Raw genomic sequence first — 13,522 nt, 5'->3', positions numbered from 1 at the left:
ACTTCATGAAACACATGTCAAGGGTCTCATGTTGTACCCTTGATATATTCATCCATTGCTTCATCTCTAAAGAAAGCAGAACAGCGCCTGAGCCAGTGGAAGATGACGAGCCCTCTCTGTGACCCCTGGGAAAACCTCCAAAGCCTAAACCAGTACAATAGGGGACCACCACCATCCAGGTCTGAAGCTTGGCACACTCCACACAGTAAAATCATTGTAACAAAAAGGACCCTTTACGGGTCCCATCTGGTTATAATGTGCACGGTTTCAGAGTTAAATTAACTGCCGATTTAAATACTGTTCACACTGTGAATAACCCAACTATTTTAATCCTAAATCTCGTCTGCCCTCTGCTCTGCTGCAATTTTCATACAGCTATCATCTGCCTGGCTCAGACTGATGGTAAGAAAATAGATAGTTCTGTGCCAGATCATTAAAAGAGAGAGAGAAAGGGAGAGAGAGAGACAGAGAGAGAGAAAGAGAGGGAGCAACCATGCAGGCATGGCTTCAAAATGATTCCTTGCTGAAATGTTGCATGCATAAAAATAAGTCTACCGCACCACTGTCTCTGACATGAACAACAGCGGTTTCATTTACAGTGCCTGTAACATTTTGAAGTTGATGACAATCCCTTTCAGCACTATAAAGAGCTTTTGTTATGGTCTCAAAGCACTGTATTTCAGGCAATGGAGGAGGGGACAATGGGAATGGGTTGGTATCCTCAAATTATAGCCGTAGAGGAAGGGATATTAAAAGACCTTTTACAATGCTCAAGTAGGTAATAATGTGACTTGAATGTCTTCAGACAAGGCAAAGAACAAGTAAAGTAACCACCAGCAGAGTCACATGGCAGCTGCAGCGAACAAGGTTCCAATAGAAAGGCTCTGCAAACTACCATGAGCAGCAGTAGCCTATTCGTCAGAGGTGGAAAAAGTACTCAAAATACTTTTTAAAAGTATCAGCACTGCAATGTAGAAATACTCAAGTTACTAGTAAAAGTCCGGAATTCAAAATTTACTTCAGTGAAAGTACAAAAGTATTGGTATCAAAATGTACTTAAAGTAACAGAAGTAGAAAGCAGTCGTTATGCGGAATGTCCCATTTCACAACTTTTCAAATGTATACAAATCTTTTGAAAATAGCAGATCTACAAGCTCATGATGCATTGTGAGCTTGTAGATCGGCTATTCTCAAATGGCCAAAATGTATATAGGGCTGAAGTGAATAATGTATGTTTTGTAATAATAATCAAAATCGACAAAGTAACCAAAGTTTTCAAATAATTGTAGTGGAATAAAAGCATCATAATTGCCTCTGAGATGTAGTGGAGAAGTACTGAAAATTGGAAATAATTCAGTAAAGTAAAAAATTGTACTTATAAGTACAGTACTTGAGTAAATGTACTTAGTTACTTCACACCACTGCCTATTCGTCATGTTTATGAACATATCTGCAAAATTAAACATCATCCTGTATAATAAACAACGCCCATCGGATGCAACTATGCATGATCAAATCTAAAATAATAAAATAGCTTTCCCCCCCAAGATATTGTTTCTCTGCACTGTGCAGCTCAAAGCTCAACCACATGAGCATGTGAGATATCAATGACACCTGTTCATTGTTCAAAACAAATAACAAAAACTAAACAAAAACTAGATTGATCCAAAGGGTATGAAACGTTACCCTAAAGATTAAGTAACGACCCCATTGGAGAGATAGCGACACAGAACCTATTCTATTCATCTTCAAATACCGCAGCAAAGAATCAGATTCTGTTACGGGCTTTTTGATAGACAACCACGCACGGATGTAGCTTTTGTAAAACCTAAAACTTTGAAACCAGAGTATACACGGCAACATGTAAAACAACATTAATCACCTGAGCAGTGGTGGAAAGTAACTAGGTACATTTACTCAAGTACAATTTTGAGGCATTTTTACTTGACTGGAGTATTTCCAATTTTCAACACTTTTACTTTTTCTACTCCACTACATCTCAGAGGCAAATATTGTACTTTTACTCCACTACAATTATTTGAAAACTTGAGTTACTGGTTACTTTGTAGATTTTGATAATTATTACAAAACATGCATTAACCACTTCAGCCCTTTGCATACTTGCTCACAAGCTCACAACGTCGCAAATAGCTTGTAGATCAGCTATTTTCAAAGCATTTTATACATTTGGAACTTGTGAAATGGGACAATCTGCATAATGAGTACTTTTACTTTCAATACTTAAGTATATTTCAATGCGAATACTTTTCTACTTTTACTCAAGTACATTTTGAATTCCGGACTTTTACTTGTAACAGAGTAGATCTACATTGCAGTATTGATACTTTTAAGTTAAAAAGGATGTGAGTACACCACTGCACCTGAGAGATAAACACATTTACATCCTTCTATGTCTCATCTCTGCAGCAGCAGAGAGAGAGTTCACAACTGAACTTACCCCGACGCCAAGTGCTCTCTGTCCTCCCTGTCTGTCTGTCAGTGATCAGGTTGTTTTCTTTAGGGTTAGAATGCTCTGATCTTGTCTGTCACCTGCGTTGGTAAGCCTTGGTATGAAATGAGAGAATAATAATAAGCTATTTTCCACTAAAAACTGAATGGGACACTTTAAACGCGCAGCCTTCCAGCCCCCTGTCTACGTCTACAACGCAGTAGCACCACCAGTCTCTCTCTCTCTTTGTAGTTGTCCGCTTCAGCAAGCAGCGTTGCCAGATTCTGCTAGAGAAATAAGCAGCCAGGTCTATGAAAATAAGCCCAAAAGAAGCGACTAGGCCACATGAGCGCTTCAAAGTAAACATTTGAAAATAGCCGATCTACAAGCTCACAACGCGTCGCGATGTGACGTGTTGTGAGCTTGTACATTTGCTATTAACAAACAGTGACAAATGTGGAAAATTTTTGAAACATTTTAACAACACAAATATGGTCTCTGGCACAAATTATAATTTCAGATGGGGGTCCGTAGACAAATATTCATTTGGGGGTCCTTCCTTGACATGAAAATTGTTGCGAAACACACTGGTTTAAACAACATTAGGAAACAAGCCCAAATAAGCAACTATACTTTAGAAACAAGCCCCAAAAAAACGCAAACCGCAAACCACCAATATCTTCAAGCAACTTTACAGAAAAATAAGCCCAAAGTCGCTTATAAAAAGCGGACTTGGCAACGCTGTCAGCGAGTTGTTAAACCGCGCGCATGCGCACCTGCCGGAGTCGTGCCTTCGGCAAGTAGCCGATCTGCAAGCTCACAGCGCGTAGCGTCCGCGCCGCGCTGTGAGCTTGCAGGTCGGCTGTTTTCCGCACGCGACGCCGTCGTACGATGAAGTGTACATTTTCTTTCAGACAAGCCTCCGTTCCAGTGAAGGTCAGGGCGCTCAGGTAAAGTGGGCGGCGCCTGCCGACAGGTTAGCCTTTATTAATAGACAACAAACAGTGTTGCCATGTCGGCTTATTATATGACTTTGGGGCTTCTTTTTCTGTAAAGTTGCTTGTAAAAAATGGTAGTAGCGGGCTGCGTTTTTTTGGGCTGGTTTCTTTTCTAATGTTTTAATGTTTTAAACCAGTGGTTCTCAAATATTTTCATAAATGTTTTGTGCCCAGGGAGCATTTGTGTTGTTAGAACGTTTAAAAAATATTCCACATTTCATTTCAAGAGTTTTTTAAAATAGCAGATCTACAAGCTCACAACAAGTTGCATGCAACAGTTGTGAGCTTGTAGATCTGCTATTTTCAAATAGCCGCCGATGCATGTAGGTTTAAAGTGCTCATGTGGTCTAGTTGCTTCTTTTGGGCTTATTTTATAGACCTGGTTTGTTTGATTGATTGATTGATTGATTGAATACTTTATTAACAGTTTGCAAAGACAAGCACAGGGAAGTACAGTTCGATACAAGGTCTGTTAAGAGGATTTTAAACCCAAGAAGTTTCCATTGAGGTCCTTTGTACTCATTGAAACATTTAATGACAGACAAATATACAATAAAAATATCTAACGAGTAGAAATTGAAAAAAAAAATATATATGTACAGTAAACTTTTTACAGGGGCCAGCTCCGAATGGCAGCCACCTAAGTGCTCTTTTAGATCAGTGTTGAAGTATGGATTCACATTTTATATCTGTTGGTAGGGGCATTCCACATCTTAGAAGTAGAACGAATGTAATCCCTTGTTAGAGCCAAATCTGTGTTGAACGTGATTTCAACACAGATCTCCTTCTACTGTTGTGATTGTTGACGTCTAGTATTTTGACAGGTAGGCCTACATGGGTGTCTTTGTGGTGTAGTGTATCTTGTAGACCAGGCCCATTGCAAGTTGCTGTTTGACTATAGCCAACACACAAGAGGAGGTTGAATGTACTGAAACCATCGCACCCCGAAACAATATGTTGGGAATTGATTGCATGAAACAATAACCTGTGCGCCTGCAGTCTCAATGTTGGTAAACAAATAATTGGTCTATTCTTACTGACCAGAGAGGAGATCCTGTACAAAAGTTCTTTGGTTGGCCTTTTTTGATGACCTTTGTTGCCATTTTTTCACTGGAAAGATTTGCCTCTAAAATGCAACCCAGGTAGGTAATTTCCTCTTTTCTTGTGATCACATTGTCACCCACTTTTGCTGTGCAGCCGTCGGCCTTGCAGAGGTTTATTTTGCACCCAAAATTGGTTGCTTATTTCTCTCGCCAAATCTGGCAACACTGGTCAGCGCGTCCATATTTCTCAAGAGACAACAATAAACATTGTTGTTGCCTATTTTGAGCGCTGAAATCAGTCTAATTAGGGAATTATTCACATTATTGGGGCTAACATTAGGCCTAATTAACGGAGGTAATAAACATTTGAGTCTAGGAATGATCCTCAGTCCTGTGGTTCCAATTCAATTCAAAGCGTGAGAAACAACAAAAGATAGGCCTATAGATACTAAAGAGAGTAAAGAAGTGTGTATACAGAGCTGTAACATTGCAGCATTGTATGTAAGAAGACATGTACATAAAATACAGACATTTTGAGCTTTTGCTGTTAAAATACATATAAAATCCTCCTCCCTTGTCTGTCTGTCTGTCTGTCTGTCTGTCTGTCTGTCTGTCTGTCTCTGTCTTCAGTTGGTAGGTAGGTATAATATACATACATACATACATACATACATACATACATACATACATACATACATACATACATACATACATACATACATACATACATACATACATACATACATACATTATATATGTTTGAAGGCCTACTATACGAAGTTTGTGTGCTGTTGTTTTTTTCTTTCAGAGAAAAATATTTTGAAAATATAGGTCTACGCCATAAACAAAAACTTTGGATTGGCTACACCTACTACGCTCCAAATGGTCTCATGTAAGAATAGTAAAAGAGGGACATCTTGTGGCTGTTTGTTTTTTACATGATGACAAAAGAGAATAAAGAAAGGTTCGAGTTTTTAGAAGGAAGCATCATGCTCTTTCTTGGGTTTACATTCTAATGAATAGGCAGGCTAGCTATTACACAATAACACCTTAATGGTTAACCTATTTACAGACCCAATATATAACTGGAGTCTGGTGAAACTTCTTTGCGGCACTTCTGGCTCCATCTGAAATGTATTTATGGATGGATGAAGGACAGACAGACAGACAGACAGACAGACAGACAGACAGACAGACAGACAGATAGTGGTGGAAAGTAACTATTAGCTTAAGTACTGTACTTAATGGGCCTTATTTTTCTTCTACTCCACTACATCTCAGAGTCAAATGTTGCATTTTTTGCTCCACTACAATTGTCTTTTGTCACTAGTTACTTTGTAGATTGAGTTATTATTACAAAACATACATTAACCACATCAGCCCTATTTAAACTTTGTAGATCTGCTACTTTTATACATTTGAAATCTGTGAAATGGGACATTCTGCTATAATGGGTATAGGCCTACTTTTACTTTTGGTACTTTGAGTATATTTTGATGTCAATACTGTTGTACTTTTACTCACATACATTTTGAATACTGGACTTTTACTTGCAATGTATGTCTACATTGCAGTATTAAGTAAAACATTTGAGTACTTTTACCACCACCACGATAGATAGATAGATAGATAGATAGATAGATAGATAGATAGATATATCATAGGTGGCCCTTTTAATTTAATACAAAATCTGAAGAGAGTGGTGCCTTTGATGAGCCCCGTATTGACCCCCGTATTGATGTTGTCATCAATGTTTGTTTATTGGACATACATACATACATACATACATACATACATACATACATACATACTGTACATACATACGGACGGACACACGGACAAAGTCAGATATAGGAGTGGTTGGCAGCACTCAAAAAGAACTCCATATCAAGCAGCTAACAATCTTTTTGCAAAGAGCACGTACAGAAGACGTTGGTTGTTTTCAGTTTTTAGGCATGAGAGCCCCTTGGGCAACTGTAGCCTACTATGAGTTCATAATCATCAGTAGTTGCGTTATACATACACAGCGTGTTGTATAACTGTACTTAAGTAAAATGTTGAGGTATTTTTTATACTTTACTGGAGTATTTCCAATTTTCAGTACTTTTACTTCTACTCCACTACATCCCAGAGGCAAATATTATACTTTTACTCTACTACAATTACTTAAAAACTTATAGTTATTTTGTAGATTTTGATTATTATTACAAAAAATACATTAACCACTTAAGCCGTATACATTTCAGCCATTGCCTATTGTAGATCTGCTATTTTCAATTTTGTATCCATTTAACCATTTGAAAACTTGTGAAACAGGACATTTCATAATGACATTGCATAATGAGTACTTTCTACTTTTGGTTCTTAAAGTACATTTTGATACAAATACTTTTGTACTTTTACTCAAGTAAATTTTGAATTCTGGGCTTTTACTTGAACAGAGTAGTTCTACATTACAGTATTGATACTTTTACTTAAGTTAAAAAAGTTAGTACTTTTTCCACCACTGACCACACCTGTTGTCCAGTGCGCTCCTACACGGGATTGGTCCAGACCGCCCATGCACCTCTTTGACCACACCTATTTTTCAATCCGCTCTCTCTTGGGATTGGTCCGTCTCTCTCTTTGCTCCTCCCATAGCCACAGCCCTAAAAGTTCCGCCCCTTGCCAGGACTTAATTTAAAGCGCTTGCTTCCACTTTCTTCACATGGTGCTGCTGCTGCCCATCCTCTTGTTCCATTGAAGCCGGTATCCTCTGCACTGAAGCCATCATGTCCAAAGGCCAAGAAGTGATCGACACCAATGTGGTGACATTGACTCGGTTCGTCCTGGAGGAGGGGAGGAAGGCCCAGGGCACTGGAGAGCTGACCACCCTGCTCAACTCCATGTGCACAGCCATCAAAGCCATAGAAAATGCTGTGAGAAAAGCAGGGATTGCTCACCTGTAAGTACAGTGTTTTATTTATTTATTCATTTATTTTATTTTGCTCTTTAAGTCTGCACCATTAATGTGTAAATCAATATTGTGATTCTTAATTTTAATTATGTCTGACTGTTGTAGCTGTTTTTTTTTTCATTTAAAATATTATATTACTCAGTAATTATATAGGGATTACTGATGCTTATGTATCAAAAGGGTTATTGTATAATTATTTAGTGAAAGCACCAATAGTCACCCCCACAAAATGGTCACAATATCGATATTGAGGTATTTATGAAAAGAAAAAAAGAAAAATTGTATGTATGTGTGTGTGTGTGTGTGTGTGTGTGTGTGTGTGTGTGTGTGTGTGTGTGTGTGTGTGTGTGTGTGTGTGTGTGTGTGTGTGTGTGTGTGTGTGTGTGTGACTGTGTGTCTGTGTGTCTGTGTGAATGGGTGTTGCTGAAAAAGAGCACTCGTGTTCAGCCAACCTAAAAAATATTTCTTTTATAGTGACATTTGGGGGGGATAGTGTTGTTTTATTTTATTTTTCCAAGTCTCAGTCACATGGTAAAATAGCCTACGAAACAATGTGTAAATATGAAACGTGCTCAAAAATCGAATTATTTTCGGTTGCACACGTGTCCCATCACTTCTTCTTTTAGTTAGACAAGGTGTGCAGGATATCCTCATGCCGTAGAGGGGTGCAACCGGCCTGCACCAGTCATGGACATTGTAAAAGCTTATACTGTGAAGGCTTTATCTAAAGCTGACATGCCCAATATCTTATTACATTTTATTTAGTTTATAACTGACCTCTTGTTGAAACCCATAACTACTAGGCTATAATGACAGAACTGATATCTCGTTGGAAACTTGACTTGAGAAGTTTGATTTTATCATTTTATAGATACAGCATAACACGCAAAGCAAATATTTTTAGTCCACCAGAGGATTTAAAGCTGCAATCCATCCTTTTTTGTGAATAAAACTCTTTAAAAATCTTTAAACCAATCTATGTGGATCAATGTGTTAATACAATCTAATAAACACAACTGCTGTTTGGAGGTAGTCTCCCTGTTCTATTGAAAAATTAAGATTAGATCCTGTGGTCAGTTAGGACACCCTCTGGTCGACCAGAGGTATTGCATCAAGCTCAAAGCAATTATGCTTATGAGAGCATATATATATATATGAGACAAGAAACTGGTATGTGTCATGTGACAGTTTTAACTGTCAACGTCTCTCTTTTTTTATGGCGTTACCAGCTATGGCATTGCTGGCAGCACCAATGTGACAGGCGACCAGGTGAAAAAGTTGGACATTCTGTCCAATGATCTGTTCATCAACATGATCAGGTCGTCCTTCACCTCCTGTGTGCTGATATCGGAGGAGAACGAAAGGGCCATCATCATAGAACCAGAGAAACGGGTAGGTGACTTCTCTCTTGTCACTTGAATTGTGGAGGAATGAAATAATCACATTTAAAGACTTCTATATTCAGGAAGCACACAGTAAAATCCTCTGGGTTGAGTGGGTTCATTTAACTCAAGAGAGTCAGTGTACAAATGGAACCAAATGGACACTATTACAGGTCCATTTGGTTCCATTTGTACACTGAGAGTTGGAGTTAAACACCTAGGATTGTGCAGTGCGTTACTGTTGATTCCTGCTGAGCACATCTGAGATGTCATAATCCAGTTGACTGAAAGTTACGTTGCTTCTCTTGCAGGGTAAATACATTGTGTGTTTCGATCCGTTGGATGGCTCGTCCAATATTGACTGCCTGGTCTCCATCGGCACCATCTTTGCCGTCTACAAAAAGGTACAGAAGAATGATGCTTTGCTTTGGCATGAGATTCTTCTAATAAGATGTCTTTGTTCGGCTATTTGAACATTTGTTGGTTCACAACACGATGTAGGCTTGTAGATCAACTATATTTGAACATTTTTGAATTGTTTTTATTTTACTTTATGTTTACGGTTACAGTTTAGTTTTAATTCGTTTTTAAAGTAGGCTAAAACTGGCAAAGTGAAAATATTGGAAAATAGGTATAATATCCACCCAAAATACTAGCTTATTAAATAATTATTAACAAAGACTAAAACAAAGGAGATTTTCTCTATTTAGTTTGTTTTAATAACACAGAATACAGTTTCAGTTAGTTAATTGTTTTGGGGGTAAATACTCGTTTTATTTTTATTTCAGTTAAGTAAAATGTATTTTCAATTCTGGTTTTCATTATTCATTGATTTTAGTTAACTAATAATAATAATAACCTTGCTTGTGAAGGAAGGGCCAAACTGATGGATTGAAACAGCACACTATTGCATTAGTGGGCTATCTGTGTTAGGATGTTGCTAAACAGTTTTGAATTGTCATCTTTTGTATACTGTATTGTGTGCACACACAGTGCAAATTTGTATTGTGTTTCGAGATCAGCCACCACACACAGTTTAGCAACTTTCAGTCAGAGTGTGTAATCTCCTTTTGTTGATTGTGCCATCCACCATGTGTGTTTTTGATAAAACGCCACAATGCATCCTATTCTTTTCTGTGTTATCATGTGCTATCATGTTTCACTTCCACCATTCTTATGCAATCCACAGGCATACCTAGACACAGGAAAGTCAGACAAAGAAAACCAAAGGTTAACACCGCAAGACAAGCTCACAGCTTGCGGCCATATAGGGCCTACAATGCCATATTTGTTTAATTTAATAAAGCTACCAAATCCAGTATAAATGTCAACCTTGTATACCATGGCCTGCCCCATACTGTAGCTCTAAATGAGAGCAGCTTTGTTTAGTTTGTTTAACCACCTGTTGAGACACCACACTGCCTAAACGTTCAAACAATGAGGATACCATTACATGACCTGGAAATATCTTCTTGCACCATGTGTTGCTTTGCAGGTCAATGAGAACCGTGAGCCGTGTGATGAGGACGCTCTGCAGCCTGGCAGGGCCCTTGTGGCGGCAGGCTACGCCCTGTACGGCAGTGCCACCATGGTGGTGCTCTCTACTGGACGGGGGGTGAACTGCTTCATGCTGGACCCGGTGAGTCTTTCTGAACCACTTTCAAACCGGGTAACGCATCTGTGTAACCACTTAAACCATTATTGTATACTTTGGCTTGCCACGCTATGAGCTTGTAAATCTGCTATTTTTTATCTCAAAACATTTGTGCAAATCTTCAGAATTTGTACTTCCTAAATGTTTAAGTGACATTCCGCTCCTCTATCATTGAAAAAGGCATTCAAAATGGTGACACGAGCATATCCAAACTTGCAAATTAATTTACAATTATTATTTTTTTTACTGGTTTTTACTGTGTACTTTGGATTTGACTGTGTACTTACACATGATTTGGTCTAAAAGCATTCTACATTTTCTGCTTGCCAGGCCATTGGTGAGTTCATCCTGGTGGACCGAGATGTAAGGATCAAGCCCAAAGGAAACATCTTCAGTATAAACGAGGGCTATTCAATGTACTTTGACCAATCTGTATTAGACTACCTGCAGAAGAAGAGGTTCCCTAAGGTAATTTAAAAACCATAGAAAGTAAATTGATATTCATTAATGCATGAAACCCTTTGCTGATATTGTATAAGAAAATAAAATAATTGTGATTATCTCAAATAATTGTGATTAGGGGATTATAATTCTGACAGGCCTAGGTGGTCATCGACTGGATTGTGTTGGTAAATAAATCTAAAATTGTTTTGTAAATGTGTAGGATGGCAGTGCCCCCTACAATGCCCGCTATGTTGGCTCTATGGTGGCAGATGTCCACAGAACACTGATGTATGGAGGCATCTTTTTATACCCATCATCACAGAAGAGCCCCGAAGGAAAGGTGAGATCTTCATTGCTACTTATCCATTCTGAAAGTGTAGACTTTGACACATTTTTACACTCTTTTATTTTTTTTTACTCTTTTAGATTTCACTGTATATATAATACACAATATCAATCTCTAAAACCCACCCAAAAACGTACATAATTAAAACAATATTTAAATGAAACAAAAGAAAGAAATACAATAACATGATATATTTAGTAGATAGATAGATAGATAGATAGATAGATAGATAGACAGATAGATAGATAGATAGATAGATAGATAGATAGATAGATCAGTGACAGTGTCACAATATTATGTTGTCACCCCACACATCCCTCATTGCCTAACTATTTGCAAGAAGGACCAAACCATGTCAGTGTTCAAATTATAAGAATACAGAACTACGAAGTCTTGTAATACAGCAAATACTCAGTAAAAGACGAGGGCTACGGCGTTCTATGGCGGGTGAAGATAAAGTCGTTGGAAGGTGCTTTTTTGTTACAAACATTAACATTACATTTGGTTGTTTTTACCAAACAGGATGAAAAATTTCCAAAACCTGTTTATATGACAAAGATGATATAAATATCATTTAAATATCTCTCTCTCTCACACACAGACACACACACACACACACACACACACACACACACACACACACACACACACACACACACACACACACACACACACACACACACACTGCGTGCGTACGTGCGTGCGTGCGTGTGAGAGAATGTTATGTTTTCATAGGAAGTATTTGATCCTGCCATGCTGCTTCATTTGGATTTGTGCCATTCATTGTCTTCAAATAACGTCTTGGAATCTGACTTGTACTGTAGCATATGTTATTATGGCTACTCAAAGCAACCTGTGTCAGAATATCATGCAAGGTACTAAAAAGGTACCAAAAGTCCTTTGGCCCCCCTTATTCCAGCATCACTGGATGCTGGTCAAGCTCACATTTGATTTGCAATTTGGCATACTATGACTAACTGACAGGAGCATCGACCAGGCAGTGATAAATATCTTTATATTTTAAAATGTCCATTTCTGGTAAGCAGCAAGCTAGTTAGGCTTCGACTAATTGTATTTACAGTAGGGCTTGTTTACATGACTGCAAAGACAAACCGGAAGTGAGGGGGGGGGGTGCGACATCTGCTTTATTTTCTCATCATTTTCAGCGCTTCCAATGTACAGACTGTTAGGCAGAAGTATTTGAAATTAGTGTGAGCCAATACAGTGTGTGTGTGTGTGTGTGTGTGTGTGTGTGTGTGTGTGTGTGTGTGTGTGTGTGTGTGTGTGTGTGTGTGTGTGTGTGTGTGTGTGTGCTCACGGAGGATTTGAAATGTTTCTAAGATGTCTTCTTCTGGGAACACCCACTCAGATACGGACTTCCCCATTCACTTCTATAAACCGACTCTTTCCTTTCTGTCTCCATAGCTGCGGCTGCTGTATGAAGGCAACCCCATGGCTTTCATCATAGAGCAGGCAGGAGGCATAGCTACCACCGGCACCCAGAATATTCTGGATATCCAGCCTAAAAGCATCCACGAGAGGTCTGCTGTGGCCATGGGCTCTCCTGAAGATGTAAAGGAGTACCTCACATTTTTCAACAGAAGGAAGTGAGAGGGTGATGGTGATAAGCTCGCATACACATACCAAACACAGAGAGAAGATATACAGTAGGAGGACCATACACATACACATACACATTCCACACACGGAGAAGATAGGAGGACCATGCTGTACGTTCACACTGTGTAGAGCAAGGAATGAACACACACACACACACACACCCACACACACATGCACTTTTAAAGTCCAAAATGGAGACCAAAGATGTGTGATGACCAAAGACAAATGCACCTCACCAATGATGATGATGATGATGATGTGATGCGATGCAATGTCTCTAAATAAAACCAAATGTGCCAAAGATTACAGTGTCAAGTGTTTTTAATATTGCAATTCTGTACTGTACATTAGGGTTCATATGTCCTTGCTTGCTCACTCTGCAACAGTTTTGTTGCAAAATGGAAAAATGGAAAAAACAAAAAAGTAGATATTAGGTGATTTTTGGAACTATCCTTTTTTATTTCAGACATAGCACATGACATAAAGTTAACATACGGCAACATAGAGACATACGACAGACATACGACATAAGAAAAAGGATAAAAAGAAATAAAAAGTTAAAAGATGTATTGCTCACTTGTTGCAAAGGTGACTGGTAGTGAAAAGTAATTTGCAGTGTATCTGATACAC

General features: G+C 38.5%; 2 protein-coding genes across 2 annotated transcripts in view; one reads left to right on the top strand and one right to left on the bottom strand.

The window, feature by feature from the left end:
- Positions 1–2,682, bottom strand: part of kank1a (KN motif and ankyrin repeat domains 1a) — a 78,179-nt gene extending 75,497 nt beyond the window's left edge. Inside the window, exon 1 of the mRNA XM_084053997.1 lies at positions 2,459–2,682. The gene's annotated coding sequence lies outside the window, so the exon portion shown is untranslated. The remainder of the gene's footprint in view (positions 1–2,458) is intronic.
- A 4,528-nt stretch (positions 2,683–7,210) lies between these two features.
- Positions 7,211–13,196, top strand: fbp1a (fructose-1,6-bisphosphatase 1a). Its single transcript, XM_084054799.1, has 7 exons — positions 7,211–7,434; positions 8,676–8,838; positions 9,140–9,232; positions 10,324–10,467; positions 10,813–10,950; positions 11,147–11,266; positions 12,698–13,196. The coding sequence occupies exons 1-7, from the start codon at positions 7,262–7,264 to the stop codon at positions 12,881–12,883; spliced, it is 1,017 nt and encodes a 338-aa protein (XP_083910925.1). The 5' UTR covers positions 7,211–7,261; the 3' UTR covers positions 12,884–13,196.
- Positions 13,197–13,522: the final 326 nt, after the last annotated feature.

The sequence above is a fragment of the Gymnoscopelus microlampas genome, assembly GCF_963454915.1.
Source record: "Gymnoscopelus microlampas genome assembly, chromosome: 4".
Taxonomy (NCBI): Eukaryota; Metazoa; Chordata; class Actinopteri; order Myctophiformes; family Myctophidae; genus Gymnoscopelus; species Gymnoscopelus microlampas.
Note: the sequence above shows the minus strand (reverse complement) of the source record. Positions and strands in the feature narration are given on the sequence as shown.

Coding starts and splice junctions, on each gene's coding strand:
- fbp1a (XM_084054799.1), top strand. CDS start 7,262: ATGTCCAAAGGCCAAGAAGTGATCGACACCAATGTGGTGACATTGACT. Junction 10,468..10,812: donor ACTGCTTCATGCTGGACCCG/GTGAGTCTTTCT, acceptor TCTGCTTGCCAG/GCCATTGGTGAGTTCATCCT. Junction 11,267..12,697: donor AGAAGAGCCCCGAAGGAAAG/GTGAGATCTTCA, acceptor CTGTCTCCATAG/CTGCGGCTGCTGTATGAAGG.